General features: G+C 45.0%; 1 protein-coding gene and 1 non-coding gene across 6 annotated transcripts in view; one reads left to right on the top strand and one right to left on the bottom strand.

Annotated features, from left to right (window-relative positions):
• WDR88 (WD repeat domain 88) overlaps positions 1-27654 on the top strand; it is a 45059-nt gene continuing 17405 nt past the window's right edge. Inside the window, exons 1-6 of one of the 5 annotated variants that reach the window (XM_042970134.1) lie at positions 1-361; positions 15032-15142; positions 20549-20637; positions 21802-21904; positions 24415-24553; positions 25946-26102. In XM_042970134.1, coding sequence (XP_042826068.1) covers positions 50-361; positions 15032-15142; positions 20549-20637; positions 21802-21904; positions 24415-24553; positions 25946-26102 — 911 coding nt within the window. In that variant the 5' untranslated portion in view covers positions 1-49. The remainder of the gene's footprint in view (positions 362-15031; positions 15143-20548; positions 20638-21801; positions 21905-24414; positions 24554-25945; positions 26103-27654) is intronic. The other 4 variants (XM_042970136.1, XM_042970135.1, XM_007096736.3 and 1 more) reach the window with 4 other exon arrangements.
• On the bottom strand, positions 9633-9739 carry LOC122234438. Its single transcript, XR_006212226.1, has one exon. It is a non-coding gene; the product is annotated as a U6 spliceosomal RNA (small nuclear RNA).

Genomic DNA, 27654 nt, shown 5'->3' with positions numbered 1-27654 from the left:
GCCTGGCAGGGGTGCTGGGTGTCGGCAAACCAGCGGGTGGGGCTCTGAGATGGCCTCGGAGCCACCCTGTGCCCCCGGCTCCCCGGAAGCCCCGGACAAGGGCAAGAAGACAGTGTCACAGCAGTGTGAAGTACAGCCGCTTTTGGTCCCCTCCGGCGACATTGCGCATCCGCCCCAGAAGCTGCCCCGTGCGGCCCTGGTCAGGGGCTATGGCCGCTTCCATCTGTCGATTGTGGAAGCACGCCAGGGCCAGCTGCTGTCCGGCTTGGACCCCCTGGAGGTGGGCAGACGCTCACTGCCATTAGAGAAGCACCCGATGCCTGAGGAGAAGTTCTGGGGCGACCAGGAGTCCCTCTCCAAGGTCAGACCACCGGGGGCGGGGGCGAGGAGCACAGGCTTGACCCCCACACGTGGGGAGGGCGCAGTGAGCCGGCTAAGGGACCTGTGGGGACCAACTTGGCATTGCCGGGGGCCCCTGAGTGAAGCCCTTGGGCTGCTGTCCCTGGGAAAACAAGGCTGCCCTGGGGGAGAAGGACAGTGTTCCAAAGCAGGGGATCCTGACCCAACCCAGAGTGTGGTTTCTGGCTGAGCCTCCCCAATGTCCCCATGGTGACAACCCCAAGTGCATACCCCAGGGTCGGCGAAGGAGCCCTCCACGCCCATGAAACCGAGTTAGCTCCAGCAGCAACAGAAAACTTAGAAGAATAAAAAAATAAAAACCTACCAACACTACTTTGTCTTCTCAGCGATAGCTGGAGAGACACCACATTGAAACAAAGGCTGGTGGCCTGTCAACAGAATTCTTGGGGTTGAGAAAAGGATTTCCAAGCCGAAACCCCCCACGGAGGCTTTAAAATCGGAGCAGAGAACTGAAACAAAATTAGCAAACAAGCTCCTGGGATACTCTGAGACTCAAAGAACAAATATAAAGGAACTAGAACTGTGAGAGAAAAGGTCATGCATGCCGGAGAGATCCAGAAGAGCCAATATACATACAGGAGGTGTTGGAGAGGGAGAGGGAGCAGGGGGAGGAGAAATACCGAAGGAAAACAGTGAAGAGACTCTCCCTGGGTTGAGGAAGACTGAATTGTTCCCATGGAAAGAAATGGTCCAGTTCAATGCGAGATGGGAGGCAAAAATCGCCTGCTTGGGGAGGGTAGGAGCGAGGCTGTGGCGCCCACAGACCACAGACGGAACAGCCTGGGATCAGGTTGAGGTGCTAGGCTTCCTGGCCCGCCCTCAGAACACCTGGGAGCAGAGCCCACAACGGGGATTGCTGATGGCACTAAAAGTGTCAACGCTTTTAGTCATGATACTTGTTCTGCTTTTTAAGTGAAATTAAAGGAGAGCACAGACATTATATTTTTTCTCAGTAGAACATCCCCAAGACTCTAATTCAATAGATATAATTTGTTTTTAAACAAGTCTCCCTAGGAGCCTTGCCCCCATTAACCCATATCTCTGTACTGAGGCAAGAAATGTTTCTAGCTTCTTCTGTAACCTTACAGAGATATTTTATTTTATGCATTTCCCAGCATACATACGTATATCGTCTTCTTCTTCTTCTTCTTTTTTTTTTTAACATAAATGGAAGCATACCTTAGACCCCTTATGCACCTAATTTCAATTTTTTTACCTAAGGTATTTTAGAGATCTTTCCATATCAGTAAAGAAACATCTTCCTTGCTCTTTTGTATGGAAGTATCCCACTGGCTAGCCATTTCCTGAGGACTTTAACCAGTCTCCTGTGGATGCACATTCAGACGGCTTATGATTTTTTGGGCCTAAGGTTTTTATGACCCATTAAGATGACAGAAGTTGAGAAATTCCAAGTTTTCCCAGAGGATGTTTCTGACCTAAGAACTCTCTACCTGACCAAACTGCTGATTCCCAATAAAGGCAACAGAAAGATATTTTCTTTAGACCTGCAAAGACTCAGAATGATGCTTCTTTTTGAGGACAAAGTTACTCAGGGGAGCACTCCAGCAAACGGGGAAAAAAAGAAAAAGAAAAACTCCGGTAAGGGAAAGATCGGCTTAGAATAAACAGTGGAGAGCAGTGACTCAAAACAATACAATCTGGAGGTGATTATACAGTGAGATTAACGTGGTGGTGTAGCTCAATGAAAATGTTACCAAATGACCCCTTAAAAGGAAAGTGCACAATGCAAAACTTAGTGTTAAGTTAATAACGTTCCAGATGATTTCATCGAAATCTCTGAGATGATTTGCTAAAGCACATTCTCAATAGATAGTGCTTCATTCTTGGTTTTTATTTAATGCACACTCAACACACGAATGGCTCTCGGTATTTTAGAAAAGAATCGGCTCAACACCCCCACCCGTGGCTTCCTGGCGCATTTAAGATGAAGTCCAGAGATGTGACCATGACCTTCCAGGCCTTTTCGCATCTGGCTCGTCTCCCTATTCTCCTGCTCGCCTGTGACCTGTGAACCTCCAGGCAGGGACGGCCTCGGGTCCCTCCTTCCCGGGAGGCTCTCCCCGCCGTCCAGGGTGCAAGCGCAGTTCCTCTGGCCGGGAGCTGCCCCGCGTACCGGCTGTTGGACGGCCGCCCCCCTTCCCGTGGCGCGCGTGCGCAGGAGCCTGTTCAGTCCCTGCGGTGCCCACGGATGCTCGCTCTCCGCCCTCCGTTCCCGCCGGCCCCACAGCGCCTAGATAAGGCCCGACGAGGTTACAACATACTTGTTGATCAAGTGAAGGAAAGCTACACACATAAAGAACTGACTTTTTGTTGTTGTTTTTACAAAAATTGGACCGTCCTCTATGTGCCAGTTTTGTTCGTGCCTCCGGATATGTACCTGTGTGTTTGGAACGTCTCCGCAGCGCCTCGGGGTCTCTATCCCTAATGAACCCCGAAAGTACTATGCCCAGAAGAAACGCGGAACCAAGGTCCCCGGAAAGGACGTCGGGGTTAGAGGGATGCCAGCCGCTCTCACTTGCTGGTCTGTTTGCCCATAATGAAAGCTCTGTTTTTGCCATGAGAGAACGAAGACGGGGAGTTTGGAGACGGACGCAACTGCAGAGTGGGGAGCTGGGGGTGGCCGCCCCGGGGCCAGGGACCCTCGCAACGACGACGGGAGGGGTCGCGTCCCCGGCATACGGTTGGTTCCCAATGGCTGCCGGACGTCAGGACCCGCCGCCCGCCCGGCTTGCCTACGCCCCCTGGTGGCCAAGCGGGTGTCCGCTCCCGCACGCCTCGACCCCTGGCTGCCGAATCCCTGTCCCACCTCTCTGCGCTTCTTGGAGGCGAAGAATGCCTCCTTCCGTGCATCCTCACACCGCCGCGCTCTCCGCAACCCCTGTAGCCACGCCTCCCCTCACCCCTGCACCTCCTGCTGAACCCGCCTCGCTAGCGAGGTTCCCCATGCAGAGTCCCTGCATCTCCGCACTGCCTGGCTGCAGAGCCCCAAACCCCCGATTTCCGTGTCCCGCATTCCCTCGCGTCCCTTCACACTACCACAGTTCGACACCCCCACATCCCGGACATGCACCCCGGCCCCCGGGTAATACGGCGCCATGGAGGCGGGTGGTGGTGGTGGCAGTGGACCTTTTCAGGCTTGCTCCTTCTATCCCCCCTCCTTTTAAAAAGCATTGCTTTATTGAGGTGTAATTCACATATCTTACGAGTAACCTATACAAAGTGTGGGGTTTTAGGGTATTCGCAGAGTTCTGCAACCAGAGCCACAATCACTGTAGAACATCTCGTTGACTGAAGCCCCATACTCATTAGCAGTCAATCCCCATTTCACCTGAAGCCAGCCTCTCAACTCTAGGCAATTACCAGTTTAATCTCTGTCACTATAAAATTGCTTGTTCTAGACCTTTCATAGAAAGGGAAGCAAACAACATGTGGTCTTTTGTGACTGGCTTTTCCCCCTTAGTATAATGTTTTTGAGGTTCATCCATGTGCAGCAGGTGTCAGTACTCATTTATTTAAAAGCACATACACAGGGGAGTCTGGGTGGCTCAGTCCATTGAGAGTCTGACTCTTGATTTAGGCTCAGGTCGTGATCCCAGGGTTGTGGGATCCAGCCAGGCATCTAACTCCGAGCTGAGTGTGGAGCCTGCTTGGGATTCTCCCTCTCTCTCTCTCTCTCTCTCTCTCTCTCTCTCTCTCTCTCTCTCTCTTCCTCTGCCCCTCTCCCCCACTCACTCTCTCTCTCTCTCAAATAAAAAATAAATACAAGTAAATCTATATGAATATAATAAATACATGTTATATATATCACACACTTTATTCTTTAGAGCAGTTTTAGGTTCAAAGCAAAACTGAGAAGATACAAAGATTTCTTGTATATCCCTTCTCATTATCAACATGCCCCACTAAATGAAATATTTAAAACCATTAATGATCCTCAATGATACCCAAAGTCCACAGTTTACATTACAGTTCACTCTGGGAGTTGTACGCTTGTATGGGTTTGGACAAATGTATAATGACATATGTAGTCATTATGCACATTATGTACGTACAGAGTAGTCGCACTGCCTTACAAATCCTCTGTGCTCTGTTATCCCTCCAAACCTCCCCACCCCTGGCAATCACTTTTCCAGAATGTCATATATTTGGATGCAGACGGTCTTTTCAGACTGGCTTCTTTCACTTAGTAATGTGAACTTAAGTTTCCTGATTTTCTTTTTTTTTTTTTTTTTTTTTTTTTTTTTTTCACGGCTTGCATGTCTTTTCATGGCTTGGTAGCTTGTTTCATTTTTAGCGCTGAATAATACTCCATTATTTGAATGTACCATAGTTTATTTGTCCATTCACCTACCAAAGGACATCTTTAGGTCTTTCAAGGTTACTTCCAAGTTTTGGCAGTCATGGATAAAGCTGTTGAAACATCTATGTGCAGGTTTTTGTGTGGACATGAGTTTTTAAACTTCTTTGGATAAATACCAAGGAGTATGATTGCTGGATTGTATGTTAAGAGTATGTTTAGTTTTAGAAGACACTGTCAAACTGTCTTCAAAAGTGGCTGTACCATTTTGCATTCCCACCAGCAATGAATGAGAGTTCCTGTTTCTCCACATCTTTGCCAACATTTGGTATTGTCAGTGTTACAGATTTTGGCCATTATGTGTGCAGTGGTAACTTATTGTTGTTTTAATTTGCAACCCCCTGATCACATATGATGTGGAACATCTTTTCACATGCTTATTTGCCACCTGTGTGTATATCTTTTTTAGTGAGATGTCTGTTAAGGTTTTTGGCTCATTTTTTAATTGGGTTCTTTATTTTCTTATTAAGCTTTGACAATTTTGGATGATATTCCTTTATTGGACGTGTCTTTTGCAAATGTTTTCTCCCACTCTGTGGTTTGTCTTCTCATTCTCTTGACATTGTCTTTTGTAGAGCAGAAGTTTCAAATTCTTATGAAGTCCATCTCGTCAATTATTACTTTCATGGATTGTACCTTTGGCATTGTTCCTAAAGAGTCATTGCCATACTCAAGACCACCTAGATCTTCTCCTATGTTATTCTCTAAGAGGTTTATAAATTTGCATTTTACATTTAGGTCTGTGATACATTTTGAGTTTTTGTGAAGGATGTAAGGTGGATGTTTAGATTTATTTTATTTTATTTTTTTGCATGTGGATGTCCAGTTTTTCCAACACCGTTTGTGGAAATCCTGTCATTTCTCCATTGTATTAAATTTGCTCCTTTATCAAAGAGCAGTTGGTTTTATTTATGTGGATCTATTTCTGGGCTCTCTAGGCTTCGATCTATTTCTCTGTTCTTTCACCAATGCTACACTGTCTTGATTATTGTATCTTTAGATGGAAGTCTTGAAGTTGGGTAGTGTCAGTACTCTAACCTTTGTTTTCCCAAATCTTCTGCCTCTCCATATAAACTGTATAATCATTTTGTCTGTATCCACAAAATAACTTGCTGGGATTTTGATTGGGACTGCATTGAATCCATAGACCAAGTTGGGAAGAACTGACCTCTTGACACTATTGATTCTTCCTATCCATGAACATGGAATATATCTCCATTTATTTAGTTCTTTGATTTTGCTCATCAGAGTTTTGTAGTTTTCCTCATAGAGCTCTTGTACATATTTTGTTAGATATATACCTAACTATTTAATTTTGGGGGGTGCTAATGTAAGTAATACCATGTATTTAATTTAAAATTCCACTTGTTCATTTCTGTTACGGCAAAAAGTGATTGAATGATCTGCTAAAACTGCTATTAATTCTAGGAGTTTTTGTTGATTCCTTTGGATTTTCTACATAAGCGATAATGTCATTTGTGCATTAAGACAGTTTTGTTTCTTCCTTCCCAGTCTTATACCTCTTATTTCCTTTTCTTGACTTATCGCATGAGCTAGAACTTCCGGTACAATGTTGAAAAGAAGTGTTGAGAGGAGTCTTTGCCTCATACCTGATCTTAGTGGATACACTGAGTTTCTTACCATTAAGTATGATGTTAGCTGTGTGTTTTTTTGTTTTGTTTCATTTATTTTTTGAGAGAGAAAGCATGAGCAGGGGAGGGTAGAGAGAGAGGGGAGACAGAGGATCTGAAGTGGGCTCTGTGCTGACAGCAGCGAGCCTGATGTGGGGATTGAACTCATGAACTGTGAGATCATGACCTGAGTCAAAGTCAGAAGCTCAACTGACTGAGCCACTCAGGTGCCCCAACTATAAGTTTTGTAGATAGTGTTTGGCAAGTTGAGAAGTTCCCTCTATTTCTAATTTGCTGAGAGTTTTTAAAATCATAAATGGCTATTGGGTTTTGGCAAATACTTTTTCTGCACCTATTGATATAATCATGTGATTTTTCTTTTTTATCTTATTGATGTGATGAGTTACATTAATTGATTTTTGAATATTGAAGTAGTCTTGCATACCTGGGATGAATCCCACTTGGTTATGATGCATAATTCTTTCTATACACTGTTGGATTTCATTTGCTAATATTTGTTGAGGATTTTTGCATCTATGTCCATGAGAGATATTGGTCATTAGTTTTCTTATAATGTCATTACGTGGTTGTGGTATTAGGGTAATACTAGCCTCACAGAATGAGTTAGGAGATATTCCTTATGCTTCTATCCTCTGAAAGAGATTATAGAGAATTGGTATAATTTTTCCTTAAAGGTTTGTTAGAATTCACCAGTGAACCCATCTGGGCCTGCAACTTTCTGTTTTGGAAGGTAGTCACTATTTCAATTTCTTTATTAGATAAAAAGCTATTCAAACTGTCTATTTTTTTCTTGGGTGACTTTTGGCAAATCGTGTCTTTTAAGGAATTAGTCCATTTCATTTCAAACTTGAATTTAGTCCGTTTCATTTCCGGTGATTAAATTTGTAGAAATAGTTTTTCATAGTATTCCTTGATTATCTTTTTAACATGCATAGGATCTAGCTTTCATTTCTGATATTCGTATTGTGTTATCTCTTTTTTTTTTTTCTTGGTCAGCCTGGCCAGAGGCTTATCTTTTTTAAAGAACAGTTTTTGGGTTCATTGATTTTTATCAGTTTGCTGCTTTTGATTTCATTGATTTATGCTCTAATTCTTATTGTTTCTTTTCTTCTTCTTACTTTGGATTTAATTTGCTCTTCTTTTTCTATTTTCCTAAGGTGCAGGTTTAGATGATTGATTTTAGATTCTTTCTTCTTTTTTAATATGTGCATTCAACGTTATAAATATCCCTCTAAGTTCTTCTTTCACTGCATCCCACAAATTTTGACAAGTCATGTTTTAATTTTGTTTGGCTTAAAATATTTAAAAACCTCTATTGAGGTTTCTTCTTTGGCCCATGTGTTATTTAGAAATGTGTTGTTTAGTCTCCATGTATATTGGTATTTTCAATCATCTTTCTGTTATTTATTTCCAATTTAATTCCATTGTGTTCTGAGAGCAGACATTGTGTGATTTCTGGTTGTTTTTTTTTTAATTTGTTAAAGTGTGTTTTATGGCCTAGAATGTGGTCTACCTTGGTAAATGTTTCTTATGAAGCTGAGAGGAATGTCTATCCTGCTGTTGTTGGATGAAGTCATCTGTAGATCTCCATTATATCCAGTTGACTGGTGGTTGCGTTGAGTTCCATTATGTCCTTGTTCGTTTTCTGCCTGCTGGATCTGTTCCTTTCTGAGTCAGTGTTGAAGTCTCCAAGTATGACAGTGGACTCATCTGTTTCTCTTTGCAATTTTATAGCTTTTGCCTCACATAGTTTGATGCTCTGGTGTTAGGCACATACATGTTAAAGATTACTGTATCTTCTTAGAGAATTGACCCCTTTATTATGCAATGCCTCTTTTTATCCCTGATAACTTTTCCTCACTGTGAAGTCTGCTCCGTCTGAAAGTAATGTAGTTACTTTTGCTTTCTTTTGATTAGTGTTAGTATGGTCTATTTTCCTCCATCCATTTACTTTTAATCTGTATTTGTCTTTATATCTGAAGTAGGTTTCTTTCTTTTTTTTTAATATGAAATTTATTGTCAAATTGGTTTACATACAACACCCAGTACTCATCCCAACAGGTGCCCTCCTCAATACCCCTCACCCACCCTCCCCTCCCTCCCACCCCCCATCCACCCTCAGTTTGTTCTCAGTTTTTAAGAGTTTCTTATGTTTTGGCTCCCTCTCTAACCATTTTTTTTCCTTCCCCTCCCCCATGGTCTTCTGTTAAGTTTCTCAGGATCCACATAGGAGTGAAAGCATATGGTATCTGTCTTTCTCTGCCTGACTTATTTCACTTAGCATAACACTCTCCAGTTCCATCCACGTTGCTACAAAAGGCCAGATTTCATTCTTTCTCATTGCCAAGTAGTATTCCATTGTATATATAAACCACATCTTCTTTATCCATTCATCAGCTGATGGACATTTAGGCTCTTTCCATTATTTGGCTGTTGTTGAAAGTGCTGCTATAAACATTGGGGTACAAGTGCCCCTATGCATCAGCACTCCTGTATCCCTTGGGTAAATTCCTAGCAGTGCTCTTGCTGGGTCATAGGGTAGATCTATTTTTAATTTTTTGAGGAACCTCCACACTGTTTTCCAGAGTGGCTGCACCAGTTTGCATTCCCACCAACAGTGCAAGAGGGTTCCCGTTTCTCCACATCCTCGCCAGCATCTATAGTCTCCTAATTTGTTCATTTTAGCCAATCTAACTGGCATGAGATGGTATCTGAGTGTGGTTTTGATTTGTATTTCCCTGATGAGCAACATTGAGCATCTTTTCATGTGCCTGTTGGCCATCTGGATGTCTTCTTTGGAGAAGTGTCTATTCATGTTTTCTGCCCATTTCTTCACTGGATTATTTGTTTTTCGGGTGTGGAGTTTGGTGAGTTCTTTATAGATTTTGGATACTAGCCCTTTGTCTGATGTGCCGTTTGCAAATATCTTTTCCCATTCCATTGGTTGCCTTTTAGTTTTGTTGATTGTTTCCTTTGCAGTGCAGAAGCTTTTTATCTTCATGAGGTCCCAATAGTTCATTTTTGCTTTTAATTCCCTTGCCTTTGGGGATGTGTCAAGTAAGAAATTGCTGCGGCTGAGGTCAGAGAGGTTTTTTTTCTGCTTTCTCCTCTAGAGTTTTGATGGTTTCCTGTCTCACATTCAGGTCCTTTGTCCATTTTGAGTTTATTTTTGAGAATGGTGTAAAAATATGGAACGCTTCACGAATTTGCATGTCATCCTTATGCAGGGACCATGCTAATCTTCTCTGTATCGTTCCAATTTTAGTATATGTGTTGCCGAAGCAAGCACTGAAGTAGGTTTCTTGTAGAAACCTACAATATGCTTGTAGACAGCATATTGTTGGGTCCTGTTTTTTCATCCATGCTGATAATCTCTGTCTTTTAATTGGTGTATTGATAGTGATAATCCAAGTGATTATTGATATACTTGGATTAATACCTACAATATTCTTGTTTTCTATTTATTGCCCCTGGTTTTTGTTCCTATTTTTGTCTTCCACTCTTCTACCTTTGTGTGTGTGTGTGTGTGTTGTTTAAAGATTTTATTTTTAATTAATCTCTACACCCAATGTGGAGCTCAAACTCACAACCCGAAGCTCAAGAGTCACATGCTCTACTGACTGAGCCAGCCAGGTACCCCACCTTTTGTGGTTTTAGTTGAGCATTCTATGTGATTCCATTTTCTCTCCTTTCTTAGCATATCAGATGTATCTCTTTTTGTTGTTGCTTTTTTTAGTGGTTGCCCAAGAATTTGCGATATACATTTACAGTTAATCCAAGTTCACTTTCAAATAACACTATACCACTTCATGGGTGGCATCAGTAATTTAAAATAACAAAATATTTCTAATCCCTCCCTCATGTCCATTGTATCATTGCTTTCATTCATTATATATAATATATAATATTGTATAATTATAGTTATATGTTAATTATATAATATATGATATATTGTTGCTATTATAATATATAGTATATATAAGGTATTCTATATAATATGTTCTTACTATTATTATTTTGAACAAGCTGTTATCTGTTAGATCAATTAAGAATAAGAACAAGGTTTTTATTTTACCTTCACTTATTCCTTCTTCGGTGCTCTCCTTGCTTTATGTAGATCAGAGTTTCTGACCTATATCATTTTCTTCTCTCTAAAGAAGTTTTAACATTTCGGGGTGCCTGGGTGGCTCAGCTGGTTGAGTGTCTGACTTCGGCTCAGGTCATGATCTCGCGGCTCATGAGTCTGAGCCCAGTGTTGGGCTCTGTGCTGACAGCTCAGAGCCTGGAGTCTGCTTCAGATTCTGTCTGCGTCTTTCTCTTTGCTCCTCCCCTGCTCGCACACTGTCTTTCTCTCTCTCTCAAATATAAATAAACATTAAAAAAATTTAAAAAAAAAGAACTTTTAACACATCTTTCAAGGCAGGTCTACTGGTAAAAAGTTTCCTCAATTTTTGTTTGTCTGAGAAAGTATTTGTCCTTCACTTTGGAAGGATAATTTTGCAGGATACAAATTTCTAGGTTGGTGGTTTTTTTCCCTCCTAATACCTTAAATATTTCACTTTAGTCTCTTCTTGCTCACAGGGTTTCTAAGAAGTTGGATGTAATTCTTATCTTTGCTCCTTTACAGGCAAGGCATTGTTTTCCTCTAGCTTCTTTTGGGATTTTCCTTTTATCTTTGATTTTCTATAGCTTTAAAATGATATACCTAGGTGTAGATTTATTATTATTATTATTATTATTATTATTATTATTATTATTTTGCATTTATCCTGTTTGGTGTTCTTGGAGTTTCCTGGATCTGTGGTCTGGCATTTGAAATTAATTTTGGGGAAATTCTCAATCATTGTATTCTCAAACATTTCTCTTCCTTTCTCTCTTCTCTTTCTGGTATTTTCGTTATGCGTATATTACAGCTTTGTAGTTGTCCCATGGTTCCTTGATATTCTGTTCTGTTTCTTTAAGTCTTTTTTTGTTTGTTTTCTGTTTGCTTTTCAGATTTGGAGGTTTCTATTGATATATCCTCAAGCTCAGAGATTCTTTCCTCAGCCATGTCTAGTCTGATAATGAACACATCAAAGATATTCTTCATCTGTTACAGTGTTTTTGATCGGTAACATTTCTTTTTGGTTCTTTCTTTGAATTTCCATCTCTCTGCTTACACTGTGTACCATCCACTACGTTCATTAGAGCCCTCAGCACATTAGCCACAGGTGTTTTAAATTCCCAGTCTGATAATTCCAACATCCTCCTCATATCTGGGTCTGGTTGTGTTGTTATGCTTGTGCTGTCTCTTCAAGCTTTGTTTGCTGCCTTGTAGGATTATACTTTTTTTTTTTTTCTTGATAGCCAGACATGATGTACTGGGTAAAAGGAACAGATGAAAAGAAGTCTATAGTGGTGTGATGCTAAGGTGTCGGGAGAGGGGGAGAAGTCTACAGTCCTATGACTAGCTCTCAGTCTTGTAGTGGGCCTGTGCCCACTTTGAACTTCACACGTGAACTTCACACGTGTTTTTCAGTCTGCACCCCTCTCCGCCCTCCACCCTTAGTGAGGTGGGGTTGGATGGCTAGAGGGGCCCGCTGGGTGTTTGCCTTCTCTCATGTGGAAGACTAGAGCTGGTTGGGGTTGGGGACTTCCCTTCCCCCAGGTCTGTGCGGCTCTGATAAAATCCCAGCAGGTCAGGCTCTGGTTAAGTAGTTTCTCCTGACAAGCAGAGCTTGTTGAGAAGAACAAAATGCTGTGGAATATTTCAATATGATTCCTTTCCCCTCCTCCCCTCCTCCCCCAGCCAGAAGCACGAGGGGATTTTTCTCTTATAGTCATTGTGAGGACCAGGTGCTAGGGGAGACATTTATTAACATAGATGTGAAGGTCCCTCACCACTGGGTCCCCCTGGAGTTTTCAACTCTCTAAGTTGTCCACACGGAGTCTCCAGCAATTTGTCAGTTATAAGTCAGGTTTCCCTGTCCTGGGACTCGTTGCCATGGAGGTTGCTGCCCTTGGATTTCTGCTCTGTAACTTGGGATTCTTTGTATTGGCCTCTGTCTCTCCAGTTTTGGGAGCAGCAGTCCGCTCTGTGACCTCACTTGTCTGAGGAATGTAGGAAGAGTTGTTGATTTTTCAGTTTGCTTGGGTTTTAATTTGTTGTGAGGATGACGTGGTGGCTTCCCAGCTTATTACATGGCAGACCAGAAATGAGAAGTCTTCATTCCTTTTGTATTGCCTAGTAATATTTCATTATGTGAATATGCCTCATTTTATCTGTTCATCTGTGGATGGATATTCGAATTATGTCCATTTTTTTATCATTATGAATGATACTGCTGTGAATACTCGTGTTCAACTATTTGTGTGGGCATACGTTTTCTTTCTTTTTTTTAAATGTTTATTTTTGCGAGAGACCGAGCACAAGCGGGGGAGGGGCAGAGAGAGAGCGAGACACAGGATCGGAAGCAGGCTCCAGCCTCTGAGCTGTCGGCACAGAACCGGAGGCAGGGCTCGAACTCATGGACCACGAGATCATGACCTGAGCCGAAATCAAGAGTCAGACGCCTAGCCGACTGAGCCTCTTGGGTGCCCCAACACATATGTTTTAACTTTTTAAAGAGTTACTGAACTATATTCCAAAGGAGCACACCATTATACATCCCCGCCAGCCATGTGTGAGAGTTCAGAGTTCTCCACATTCTTGCCAACACTTGTTATTACCTGATTTTTGAGCACATTCCCATGTACTGGAGCTCATTGACATATCTTCTTTGGAGAAATGCCTATTCGGATCTTCTGCCTATTTTTAAATTGGGTTGTGTTTTTATTGTTGAGTTTTAAGGGTTCTTTATGTATTATGTATCAGATAAGTCCCTTATCTGATATATGATTTGTATGATTTCCATCGTGTGGATTGGTTTTTTCACCTTCCTGATGGTGTCCTTTGAAGCGCAAGAATTTTTAATTTTGATAATGCCCACTTTACCTTGTCATTGTTGCTGCTGCCTGTGCTTATGGTATTGTAGCTAAGGAACCACTGCCTAATGCAAGTTCAGAAGATGTGCAACTATGTTTTTTTCTAAGAGCCTGTGGCTTTAGTTCTCACATTTAGAACTCTGATCTATTTTGAGTTCATTTTTATATATGGCGTGAGGCAATGGTCCAACTTTGTTCTTTTGCAGGTGGATGTTATTTGTGTCTGCATGATCTGTTGAAAAGACTAATCTTTCCATTTTTAATTATTTAGCACTCTTGTTGAGGAAGCAATTGACCTAAAATATGAGGGATTATTTCTGGGTTCTTAGTTCAGGTCTATAGACCTATATGTCTGTTGTTATGTCAGTTCTAGAGTGTCTTGATAACGGTCACTTTTTGTAGGTACTGAGTTTTTAAAGTGGGAATTGTGAGTACTCAAGCTTTGTTCTTTTACAAGATTATTTAGGCTGTTTTGCTTTGCTTGAGTTTCCATATAAGTTTGAGGATCAGCTTGTGAATTTTGGAAAAAAAATTCAGCTGGAATTTTGACGGCATAGTGCTGAATCTGTAGATCATTTTGGAAGGTATTTTCATCTTAACAATAGACAGCTAACAGCTAATCCATGAGTGTAGAATGGTTTTTCATGTATTTGGGTCTGCTCTGATTTCTTTCAACAATGCTTTGTGATTTTCAAAGTATAAGTTTTATAACAATAGTAAGCTAATAGCTAATCCATGAATATGGGATGCTTTTCCATGTATTTGGGTCTGCTATGATTTCTTTCAATAATGTTTTGTGATTTTCAAAGTATAAGTTTTATACTTTTTTGTTAAATTTATTCCTATTTTGATGCCTTTATAAATGGATTTTTTTCTACAGTATGGAGGTTCCTCAAAAAATTAAAAATAGAACTACCCTATGACCTAGCAATTACACTACTAGGAATTTATCCAAAGAATATAAAAATGCTTATTTGAAGGGGCACATATACCCCAATGTTTATAGCAGTGCTATCAACAATAGCCAAATTATGGAAAGAGCCCAAATGTCCACTGAATGATTAATGGATAAAGAAGATGTGGTACATATATACAATGGAATACTACTCGGTGATGAGAAAGAATGAAATCTTGTCATTTGCAACAATGCGGATGGAACTGGAGGGTGTTATGCTAAGCGAAATAGGTCAGTCAGAGAAAGGCAACTATGCTATGGTTTCACTCATGTGGAATTCGAGAAACTCAACAGATGAACATAGGGGAAAGGAATGAAAAACAGAGATGGAGGCAAACCATAAGAGACTCGTAAATACAGAGAACAAACAGGATTCCTGGACTGGGGTGGGTTAAATGGGTGATGGGCATTAAGGAGGGCACTTTTTGAGGTGAACACTGGGTATTATATGTAAGAGATGAATCATGGGGTTCTACTTCTGAAGCCAAGACTACACTGTATGTTAACTAACTTGAACATAAATTTTTTTAAAAAGAATTTCTTTTCTTAGGGTTTTTCCCTCCCAGATTGTTCACTGTGAGTGTATAGAAAAACAATTGACTCTTTGATGTTGATCTTGTATTTTGTAACTTGCTGAACTCATTCAATCTATCCTTTTTTCAGATCCCATTTAAAATTATGAAGGGACACAGTCATATTGTGAGTTCCTGTAACTTCTGTGTGGATGACACAAAGCTCCTCAGTGGCTCCTATGACTGCACTGTGAAGCTGTGGGTAGGTGGCCGGCATTAGGTGGGATGAAAATATCCCATAAGCTTTCCCATATCTTGTGGAGAGATCGCCAATACTGAGTTCCCAGACACTCAAGGATCCCAAAGATTTGGAAAGAACCTTCTGCGCAAAATGCAAGAAAAAGAAGCAAAGTGAGGGTTCCGCCCTAGTGTCAAGCCAGTGGAGAGAGATGAGTTTATTGTAGTCAGCCTGTTGATTTGGAAGCAGGAGGAGCAGGGGGCAGGGACCACTGCGCCGGAACTCCCCACCTATTGTGGGATGGCCCCAGCGGTGCCTAGGGCGCGCCTGAGATCTCTGAGCTGTGACATCTCTTTGGGTCTCCTTCTCATTTGGAAAATTCACTTTCATCCATAGAGATGGTATGGCCAGGCTTAGGTGGTCGCAGAAGACAGAAAAGTGGCCAGGCCTGGGACCTGTCCATGAGCGGTGGTTGGAAGGGGCAGGCTGGAGCACGGATCAGTGCCCCAAGGTTCAGGAAGCAGGGGCATGACAGTCATGTGAGGTTGCGGAGACGTGGCACTGAGAACTCTTCCAAAGCCTCTGCGCATAGCCAGTGACCCTGGGAGGGCTGTCTGGGGGCACTGCTGGCCCATCACGGGGGGTTGATGAGGGAGCAAGAATGGGAGATGACAATGCCATTGGAGCCAGGCCACAGATGACTCTGTGGCTGGAGCTTGGCCCAGGGGGGAGGACAGTCCGTTCTGAGTTTTGCCGTCTCCTCTGGCTTCAGGGGTGGGAGGGGACAGAAGTAAGTCTGGGCTGGTTCCTGGGTTCTGGCCTGGGTAATCAGGTGGAAGATAGCCCCTCACCCTCCAGATGACCACAGAGGTCACCTTCTGTGTCATCAGTGGGCACCAAGGCCAGGCAGATTAGGCAGGAGGGTTTGGGGATTGTCCAGGTGGTTCAGCTCTGTGACCCTGGGTGGTTACATGACCTCTGGGGCCTCCTTGAAACTTTCCAGGTCCAGCTGCGTGCAGCGGCTACCCTGGGGCCTGCCCGGCCAATTCCTGGCCCCAGCAGACATCCACTCCTCACCTCTACTCTGGCCCTTAGAAAATCCACTCTCCCAGCCCCAAATCTCTTTCTGGGAAAACTGGTTCCTCTGAGAGCCTCAAACCGCTTCTCAACCATCTGAGGTGAGATGGCGAGGGGGCTCTGCTCGTTGTCATCACCCAGGGGAGCAAGAGGGCAGCTTTCCAGATGTGCCTCCTGCTTGGCCAGCTGCACATCTTCTCCACTTTCTTCTTGCCTTCGGCACCAGTGGAGGGAGTCACAGGAGTTTCTGTCTATTTGGGCCAAAAATCTCTTGTCTCTGAAAGAGGAAATATGCCTGTTTCTCTTGCCCCAAGATTGAAGACCACCCACTGAGATGTCTCTGGTTCCCCACAGTGGCCTGGCTGCCTAGTCCATGCTGCTGTATCTAGGATGTGGTCACTTTGGCCTGTCCGAGTGTCCTGATACCAGCCTCGCTCACGGCCTTGCCGGTTTCTGCCACTTTCTCCAGGTCGCTGCCCTCCCTCCTTTCTTCCCCCTCAGTCGCCAGTCGTCTGTCTTGGCTGCGCCATTGACACCTCCTCCAAGAAGCCCTCTTTCCTCCTCCTGGTTCTCTTTTCCCCATCTTTGCCCTTTGGCTGCCTCCTCCTGTGGCTGTCCCTGCCCCTGCACAGCTGACATTCTCGAACCCTCCCTGGGGTAGATGACTCAGCCATTGCCCCGCACACTGCCTTCTCCCGTCGCAGTATCTTGGCCAAAATGTCCCCTTGCTTCTCCTTTCTCTTCCCACTCCTGTCACCTCCCATCTCCCATCCCTCCTCTCGGCTCCGCCTGGAGCCCAAACATCCGATTTAATCTTTTGAAAGCTCCCTTCACCCTCACTGTGGACCATTGTGAATAATTTGGAAAGTCCATACCTGTAAGAAGAAGTGGGGACGAAATCACTCTCTATCCTGCACGTGACATCCCTCTAGTGTATGGGCACACCTCTTTCTAGTCATTAAGAGATAACAGCTTTGGTGGTTTTTTTCACGGTACAAAGAAGAAGCGAGAGCCATCATTTCACGACTCTGGAGTTAATTGCTGTGAAAATGTTGGAGGAGTATATGTCTATTTTTTTTTCTTGTTCACACACATATATGCATGTTTATGAAATTGAGACCATAAAGAAATGCTGTTTACATAACCACAATAAACTTGGGCTACGGATATTATCACATTTGCCTTATTTTTACAACTATTTCTTGGTGCCCGTTCTTTCCCATTCATTTGAAGTCTGACCAGTATCCCTGCCTTGAATTATCTGAGTCCACAGAGGGGTTCCTGCTTCCAAATGCTAGGTGAAGAGGGAGCTTTCAATTATTTCCTTCCCATGCCCCTGACCAATGGCCCGTTCATTTCAAGAAACATTCAGTACAAAACAGAGACTTTCCCACCGTCTTTGGAATTCACTAACAAAATCTGGCTTGTTTGCTATAGATCTCTTGCCAAAGGATTCCCTTCACATTTTCTAAGAGGTGCACATTTTCCAAGAGGGTTATCGGCCTGTAGTCGTTCCTCCTCTTGGCCATAAGGTGTCACTACTGAATGCTGAAGTTGCACATGGACCCCATGGACACCGGTTCGTTCCGGTGCTGCCCTTAGCTGACCGGGGGCGCTGCGCAAACTGCAGTCCCAGGCCCCACTGTGATCATTTGCTTAGTTCTGTGTTTGTGCCAGAGCAATGCACCTGCCAGGGGGGCTGCAGCCTGGGTGTGTCCTGTCCTGGTGTGTTCCTCTTTGGATTCCTGGTGTCTCTTCCTGCCTCTGATTAGGGCCTGCTGGGTTACCCAAACACAAGCCCACTGTTTGGAACGGGGGTTGAGGGTCTGGGTCTGTGCAGAAAAGAGTTCACATAGCAGGTCTGAGACTGCTGGTGAGGCTGGCTTGGCCGGCATCTGGGAGCCCGACTGGTAAATGGTATCCTACGATCGGGAAACTTCCCCCAAGTGTCAAAGAGGGCTCACTGTACCCATAAACCCCTGTTGGTGCAAGCCATGTGGTTTATGCTGAGGACTTGCTTTGCTTCTGGAGTCTGGATTTGGTGTATGCCAGAGAATCCCCCCAAAATCCTGGGCCCCAAGACTCAGGCACACCTCCCCGAAAGACAACACGTCACACGTGCTGTTACAACTGGTTGCTGGAGGAATTAAGCATGTCCTGTGTGATCCACTGGGAGAGACTCTTGGAAGCTTGTGTCTGGTTCTCTCTGGACTTCATCCCATGCCCCTGTCCCTTTGCTGATTTTGCTTTGTGTCCTTTGCTGTAATCTTAGCGTGGATATGACTATTTGTGGAGCCCTGTGAATCCTGGAGGATCACTGAACCTGGGGGTGGTCTTGGGGACCCCTGACACAGGGTGCTTTGCCCCCCCCTCCCTTGCCCCAGCATGACTTGGGCTCTTCATGCAAAGTGGTTGCTGCATATCAGGAAGTATTGTCACAGGCCTGCCCTGGTTGGCCTGAAGCTCCTGAACCGTGCATCATATTTTCACCTAGCAACTCAAGACCTTTCTCGGAATTCATTATCTTACCAGTAACCTGCTTTTCAAGGGGACTTTCCACCCCTACTTATCCCGAAAAGCTGTTGGCATCTTTCTTTTTTTTTTAATTTTATTTTTTAGTTTTTAAAATTTACATCCAAATTAGCATATAGTGCAACAATGATTTCAGGAGTAGATTCCTTAATGCCCCTTACCCATTTAGCCCATCCCCCCTCCCACAACCCCTCCAGTAACCCTCTGTTTGTCCTCCATATTTAAGAGTCTCCTATGTTTTGTCCCCCTCTCTGTTTTTATATTATTTTTGTTTCCTTTCCCTTATGTTCATCTGTTTTGTCTCTTAGAGTCCTCATATGAGTGAAGTCATATGATTTTTGTCTTTCTCTGACTAACTGCACTTAGCATAATACCCTCTAGTTCCATCCACGTAGTTGCAAATGGCAAGATTACATTCATTTTGATTGCCGAGTAATACTCCATTGTATATATATACCACATCTTCTTTATCTATTCATCCATCGATGGACATTTGGGCTCTTTCCATACTTCGGCTATTGTTGATAGTGCTGCTATAAACATGGGGGTGCATGTGTCCCTTCGAAAGAGCACATCTGTATCCCTTGGATAAATGCCTAGTAGTGCAATTGCTGGGTCATAGGGTAGTTCTATTTTTAGTTTTTTGAGGAACCTCCATACTGTTTTCCAGAGTGGCTGCAACAGCTTGCATTCCCATGTTGGCACATTTCTTACTGAAAATATTTCATCTCTGCCATAATGGGCACTTTTCACTTCGGCACCCTGTTTTATTCCCCTCATGTTATCTAGTTTTTACCTGGCTTTGTTCTCATCATATTCTCTAGTTATTTTTTTAAAAAATTTTAAATGTTTATTTATTTTTGAGAGAGAGAGAAAGAGACAGAGCATGAGCGGGGGAAGGGCAGAGAGAGAGGGAGACACAGAATCCAAAGCAGGCTCCAGGCTCTGAGCTGTCAGCACAGAGTTGGATGTGAGGCTCGAACCCACGAGCAGCAAGATCATGACCTGAGCTGAAGTCGGATGCTTAACTGACTGAGCCACCCAGGTGCCCCTGTAGTTATTTTTTTTTTTAATGTTTATTTATTTTTGAGGGAGAGAGAGAGAGAGCACAGTGGGGGAGGGCAAAGAGAGGGGGACAGAGGATCTGAAACAGGCTCTACCCTGACATTAGAGAGCCCCGATGCAGGGCTCGAACTCACGAGCCACGAGATCATGACCTGAGCTGAAGTTGGACGTTCAGCCAACTGAGCCACCCAGGCGCCCCTATTCTCTAGTTATTAACCGTCGACATGCTAACAGTTGCTGGCACCCCACTGCTGGCATGCTGGGATTGGTCTTAACCGCTCCCTGGAGGTGACAGTGACTGGTACCTCGTGTGTTTAGCCTCCCCTCTCACCCACGTGGCGAACCCTTTCACGCTTAAGTCCTTGTGACCACAGTTCTGACTAGAAGAATTGCTGGGTCAAAGGGTGTGAACTTCTAAAAAGTTCTTGAAAGGTCTTGCGGATTCTGCAAAGCCTCTTCGGCCAGTAGCGTTGGAGAAAATTGTCTGCAGCTCTGTCCCCAGAGTGGCCCGTTGCCGTCTGGTGCCTGTGCAGTTGAGGGGGAGTTTCCCAGGGATACTGTGGGTGGCAGGGTGTCCTTGCTGCTCTGGGGAAGAGGCTGGGAAGTCCTTTTACCTCTTGAGCAAGGTGAGGGACATAAGACCACAGGTTCTCATACTTTGCCGCTTAGACGAGCTCGGGGCTGCCCTTGAGCTCAGTTCACGACTTGCACCAACGGCTCAGTGACCTCTCTCTCCCTCTCTCCTGTTGATTTGAGGATGCTGTGGATGGCTCAGTCATTCGGGATTTTGAGCACAGGCCCAATGCTCCTGTTTTAGAGTGCAGCGTGACGGCTGACAGCAAAAGGTGACCTTTCCCTCATCTTGCACGGGTCAGGAGTGAGGAGGCAGGCCAGGGACAACTTTCTGTTTTATGGGCAAATACACTCCCGTTCTCCCATATATGTCCCCACGGTTTCCACGTTTCGCTGTAAGAGTCAAGGGGATGTGACAACTCTTTGCAAATTCAAAGCGCTAAAAAGACAACAAGTATTGTGGCTAAGACAAAGCCAGTCTGCATTCTCTTCCCGTAGTTACACCTGTGGGCTGTGGATGCTGTGAGGGGTCACTGGCCATTGAGGCCCAGGCAGCATCTCACAGGGGAAACGGAGGCAGGCATGCCCCAGCTCGGAGGCAGCCGCGTGCACACAAGAGCCTCTGGGAGACATTTGCTTAAGCCCCTCATGAGCAGGTGAAATGGGCCTTTAAAACAGGGGTTTGCTTTAAAATAGATTTACTTAAAATTTTTTTTTGATGTTTTTATTTATTTTTGAGACAGAGAGAAATCACAGCTCCGGAGGGGCAGAGTGGGAGGGAGGCAGGAGCCAAAGCAGGCTCCATGCAGGTAGCAGAGAGCCCGACGCGGGGCCCGACCTCACGAGCTGTGAGATCATGACCTGAGCTGAAGTCAGACACTGAGCCAACTGAGCCGCCCAGGCCGCCCCTAGATTTGCTTTTATCCAGCAGTTACAAAACTAGTAAAAACTAGTATTGGAAAATTACGTGATATGGGGGACACGGATTACCACGGAAGCATGCAACGGAAGAAAGATACATGTATATTATTATGTACAAAGGTACAGCTATGTTATTTTTACTAGGTGTAAAAGAGAACATTTCAGAACAAACTGAGCTGTCAAAGTGTTTTCCTGTAACAAGACGTGAGCAGAGAAGGAAACAGTGGGTCCGTGTGAGCCGTAGGTATCCCCTCAGAAGAAGACAGTCATTCCCAGAAGAGAAGACACGGTCCCTTTAATGCCCTAAATATGAAAGAACACATCTGGGTGGCTGAGGGATTCAGGAAGGGCATGCGGTAATGCCTCGGTGTTAGGGTCTGTCTGTTTTCAGTGAGGCTCATGGAGGGGGCCGGGAGCGTCTCGAGAAAGATTCAGGTATTACTTGCAACCTTGGTCCTAAGTTATAGAAATTTTCTATGAAGAAATTTCCAGGTTTTTTTTTTTTTTTTCCATAGAACCTGTAGCCATAACTGTCTGGGTCATTTTCTTGGCAGAATTATTGCAGCGTCCTATGACAAAGCAGTGAGGGCTTGGGACCTTGAGACAGGCAAGCTGCTGGTGAGTGTGCCCCGCCCAGCGCGGCAGCAGGGGGTCTTGACTGGGCTTTGGGGGCCTTGGGCTGGGCCTGGGGTGGGAAGGGAAAGCAGTCTTTCAGAAAAGGAGGGTTGTCTCAGGGACACCAGATGATGGCGGGTGGGTGTCGGGGAAGGAAAGCTTCTTGGGGCTTTTGCTGGAAGGATGGGAAGAGTTTGGCTACCCAAAAGAAGCAAGGGTCGCTCGCGGTCGGGGAGGAAGGACCATCGAATTCAAGGCTGAGGGAACTGCACGGGAAAAGAGAACCTCCTCTGTGGGGTGTTGGGATTTCATGGGGCGGGAAGCAGAGCTGAGGCCATGGGACAAAGGCTACGAGTGTCCAGGGGAGGGTCCTCTCCCCATCCTGGAGGGGCCACCATCCATCCATCCATCCATCCATCCATCCAAACCAGCCTGAGACTCCCTCTCTCTCTGTCTGGTGCCCAGGCAGCCCTGGCCCTGACCAAGGGGCTCCCCAGGGAGCTCCTGAATGCTCCCCTTTGCTCCTTTTTTCTTCTTAGTGCAAAGATCAGTTTATTTCACTGTAAAAACCCCAGAGGTGATAGTTAATAACTTGGCATCCCTTTTCCTGTGTCTGCGTACATTTCCATATGAACACAGGCAAATATGTTCTGTTAACAACATGGCATGATCCTGTGCATACTTCTGGATCTTGACTTTTTTTTTTTCACCACTTAAAAACAAATGGGTAAGTAAGTATATATCAATGTCATCCTTCGTAATGGATGCATGGATTCCGTGGTATGGATAAGTCAGGCTGTGTTTCACCATCCCGTAATGGGACACTGGGGCTGTTTTCACGTTTCCCTATCATGAGCAATGCTACAATGAGGAAACTTTGCATATAACTTTTGATACCTAGGATCCAATATTTTTAAGGAAATAGAGCTGGATTTGACTGCTAATTTGATATAGAAACATGCCGTTTTAAAAATTGTTATCTAGACATCTGTGCCAACTCATATCCAAGGCACTGGAAGAGAGCTCACCCTCTTCATGCCAGATATCATGATTTAAAAAAAAATTTTTTTTAGCCAGTTTGGGTAGATGAAAAATGAGACGAACATTGATTACTCCTGACTTTGAGCATTTTTCCAAATGTTTATTTCTTCTCTTGTAAATTTCCTGCTCTTGTCTCTAGCCAGTTTTTCTATTTGAGATGCTTTTCTTTTTCTTCTTTAAACTTCTTTACAGTACTTTTATTTATTTTTGTTGCACAATGATCCATGCCACTTGCCAACTACAGAGCTGAATTAGTTATCCACCACCGCTTGACAGATTAGGCCAAAACTTAACAGCTTGAAACAACAAACACTTATTATCTCATGGTTTCTGACAGTCAGAAATCTAGGAGCCACTTAGCTGGGTGGTTCTGGTTCAAGTTTCTTATTTAAAAAAAAAATTCTTTTAAGTTTATTTATTTTGAGAGAGAGAGCAGAGGAGGGGCAGAGAGGGAGGGAGAGAGAGAATCCCAGGCAGGCTCCATGCTGTCAGCACAGAGCCCAATGTGGGGCTCCAACTCATGAACCATGAGATCATGACCTGAGCCAAAACCAAGAGTCGGACACTTAACCAACTGAGCCACCAAGGGACCCCGGTTCAAGTTTCTTGTGAGGTCACAGTTAAGATGTCATCTGGGGTTAAGGTCATCTGAAGGCTCAACTGGGGCTCATCTTCCAATATGGTGCACCCACATGGCTTTTGGCAGGAGCCCTCAGTTGCTCTCCACTTGGGTGTCTCCATAGGGCTGCTTGAGTTTACTCCCTCAGAGTAAGTGATCCAAGAGAGAGCAAGGAGGAAGCTATGGTTTCTTTTATGACCTAGTCACATGCTGTCACTTCTGCCATATTCTATTCATTAGAAGTGAGTCACCAAGTCCAGCCCATACACAAGGGGTGGGGAATTAGGCTGCACCTTTTGGAGGGAGGACTGTCAAAGGATTTGCGGGCATATTTTAAAGCTGTCACAATGGCAATACCATAATTTATAACCTACAGAGAGATCCTCCTTTCCTAGAATGTGGAGCAGCTCAGTGTCCCCTTCTTGGGGTTTGGTGCCAGCCTGTCCCAAGGGATTGTGAGATGCCCAAGGGACTGGGCTGCAGTGTCTTGTCCACAGTGCTGGGTACACGGCATATACTTAATAAACACTTGTTTACCAAACTGAACAGGCGTGAAGTTGGTCATTACTAGAACCTTGCTGCCAGTTCCACTAGCCGCTCTACCTGTCCTTGTCCATCTGTCCTGGAGACAGCTTAATGAATTGCATTTATTAATTTAATTAGTTAAAACTAAACGAACTTAAAAATTCAGTTCCTTACCTGCACTAGCCCATTACAAGTACTCAACGGCCACATGTGGCCAGAGGCTAGTATATTGGATAGTGCCTAGATGGAACATTTCTGTCATCACAGAAAGTTCTACTGGACAGCTGGGCTAGAGAGAGAACAACCTTTTGATTGTTGCCCTATTCAGTGGAAGATCAATCATGAAACCTTCATAGCCTCCTGTAAGCTTTCTCCTGATGGCAAATACGTGGTCTCAGCCTTGGACGTGGATCGCGGAATCTGTATAACAGATGCGGAAAACGCCACCACTGTGTCACACATCAAAAGTGAGTTTGCATGGGCTCCCTGCTCTGTTCTGTCTGCGATGGTAACAGCTGCTTGTCACTTAACTGACAGTGACTTTTGATTGCCTTATTTGGTGAAGCTGTAATGAGCGGCATCATTACAGATAGACACTCATTGATAGAACACCAGCAGCTAAAACCATCATCGGTTAAGGCTTTTATGATTAACCCCGTTTGTAATAAGTGAAAAAGTGTTCTGTTCCAATGTCATGCAGACGTTTAAAGCCCAATCTTTTACTGAGTGGAGGCTCAGCCTTTATAGTATTTTTATATGTATTTTTAAAATATAAAGATGAAAGGGGCACCTGGAAGGCTCAGTCGATTGATTTCGGCTCAGGTCGTGATCTCACGCTTTGTGGGATCAAGCCCTGAGACTGGCATGGGGCTGACAGCACGGAGCCTGCTTGAGGTTCTCTCTCTCTCTCTCTCTCTCTCTCTCCCCCCCCACCTCCCCTGTGTTCTCTCTCTCAAAATAAATAAACTTAAAATAAATATATATATAAAGATAATAATCATCAGATGTCAATTTTCTGGTTGTGATACTGTATGATAGTTATGCAAGGTGTTTCTATCGGGGGAAACTGGGTGACAGGCACATAGGCTCTCTCAGTGTTATTCCTCACAAGGGCATGCAAGTTGACAGTTATCTCAAAATAAAACATTAAAAAATATGCAATCGTTGTAAAACATTTGGTAAGTATGTAAAGTAAAAAGCACAAGGCTGCTGTGTGTGTCCTGTCTCCTCCGTGGGGGTGTCTATTATGAACAACATGTTACTGGGTGGCCTTCCCGACCTCTGTGAGTGTGTGTGGGCATGTGTGTGTGCATACCCCAATCCTACTTCCCATGTGCACCTTGTGTTTATGTTTATCAGCACAGATCTGTGGCGTGTGCACGGCCCCACGGCTTGCCCCTCCCCTCTCCTGTGTCCCCTCATACTCTACCCATCCTCCCCCTCTAGGTTCTAGTTGCACCCCACACTTTTCCACGCTCTGTCCAACCTCCAGGCCTGTGCACGTGTTCCTTCTGCTGGGAGCCCTCTTCCTATTCTGTTTCCCCTGCTAACTTTAAGCGCCCCTCCTCGACCTGTCAGGGCTGGGCCAGCCATCTGTTGGCCAGGAACCATGACCACTCGTGGCCCCTGACACCTGTGGGTTGTAGCTTGCACAGGGCGTCTCTCCATCAGACCGGGAGCTCTGTTCATGCTTCTTCTTCTCAGCCTGGCACACAGTAGGCGCCTGGGAAATGTCTGTGCAAGTGAGGAGTCCCTCGTAAAACTGGGAATCGTGTTTCTGTAGTACTGTCTCAGTCTGGGGGAGTAGTGTGAGCTTCTGGGCCACGTGGAGCTCGTGGCCTGGAATGTGGAATGTCAAGTGATGAATCGCTTTCCCTGTGCCTCAGATCATCACAGCCGGTCTCTCACGGCATGCTGCTTTGACCCCGACAGCCAGAAGGTGGCTTCCGTCTCATTGGACAAAAGCATCAAGATCTGGGATATCACATCCCAAGCCACGCTGCTCACCATCACCAAGTGAGGGGGGGCCCCATCCTGCAGCAGAGAGGTGGGCTGGAGTCCCCGTTCAGACCCTCCTGGATTTGGCCCGCACACCTTCGGCTGTGAGCTGGCATCCCCAGCTTGGTCACAGGTGCTCGGAGGAGGCTGGAGATGGAGAAAGTGAAGGAGGGAGGTGGGCGGGGGGACACCACTAGCTGTGGCCTCTGGGCAGGGACAGGCCTCAGGTGCGTTTGTTTCCATGTGAGCCAACGCTGGAAAACATTGTGCAGAGCCTCCCCACCTCCCTCCTAAATGTGAATTTCCAGTGTCTCCTGTGAAATGGGAAGAGCTGATAATCCAGGGCTGCAAGGGTTACCTGTCAGGTGGCCACCACCAGGCGGCGGGCCAGTCCTCTCCAACAGGCCCTGGAGTCAGGATCCCAGAATGTGTATGTGCCCCGTCACCCTGTCTGCTCTGCTCAATCAAGAGCCTTGCTGGACTGGGCCAGGCTGTCCCATGGGTGTCTGGCCAGGGGTCAAGAGTGTGCAGGTTCAGGGATGTCTGGATGGCTCAGTCGGTTAAGCGTCCAGCTTTGGCTCAGGTCATGATCTCATGGTTCATGGGTTCAAGCCCCACGTTGGGCTTTGTGCTGACAGCTCAGAGCCTGGAGCCTGCTTCAGATTCTTGTCTCTCTCCGCCCCTCCCGTGCTAGTGCTGTCTCTCTCTGTCTCTCAAAAATGAATAAAAACATTAAAAAATTAAAAAAAAAAAAGAGTGTGCAGGTTCATATCCTGTGTGACCTTGGACCTTAGTTTCCTCACCTGCAAACCGAGCAGAGGTGACATCTGAGTGAGATCCTTAGCTCAGGCCACACGATGGGTGCTCAACACGTGCTGTTACTGAGAGTGACTCTTGTGGAAACCTGGGTGGGGGTGCTGTGGAACGCCTCCTTAGCCCAGTGGGGGATGGGGTGCAGACAGCAGAGGTGGCCGCAGTTCCAGCTATGGGCAAGTGTCATAGTCCACGCTGTTCTGTTTTCCCCATGGAGGTGGAAAGGGAAACAAGCAAAATGTTTATTGGTATTTTTTTAGGTTTATTTATTTATTTCGAGAGAAAGGGAGAGAGAGAGCGAGCGAGTGAGAGAGAGACAGAGAGAGCAGGGAAGGAGCAGAGAGAGAGGGAGAGAGTCCCAAGCAGGCTCCATGCTGTTACCCCAGAGCCTGATGCGGGGCTCGAACCTGCGAACTGTGAGATCATGATTTGAACTAAAACCAAGAGTCAGATGCTTACCCTGCTGAACCACCCAGGCACCCCTCTATTGGTATTAAAAATTTTTTTTAATTAAAAAAAACATTTATTCATTTTGAGAGTGAGAGACAGAGTGTGAGCAGGGGAGGGGCAGAGAGAGAGAGAGAGAGAGACAGAGAGACAGACAGACAGACAGAATCCGAAGTAGGCTCCAGGCTCTGAGCTGTCAGCACAGAGCCCGACGCAGGGCTCAAACTCATGGACTGTGAGATCATGACCTGAGCTGAAGTTGGACGCTTAGCTGACTGAGCCACCCAGGCACCCTATTGGTATTTTTGAT

The sequence above is a fragment of the Panthera tigris genome, chromosome E2 (genome assembly GCF_018350195.1).
Source record: "Panthera tigris isolate Pti1 chromosome E2, P.tigris_Pti1_mat1.1, whole genome shotgun sequence".
In the NCBI taxonomy this organism is placed as follows: Eukaryota; Metazoa; Chordata; class Mammalia; order Carnivora; family Felidae; genus Panthera; species Panthera tigris.
This window is presented reverse-complemented; position numbering and strand designations above follow the sequence as displayed.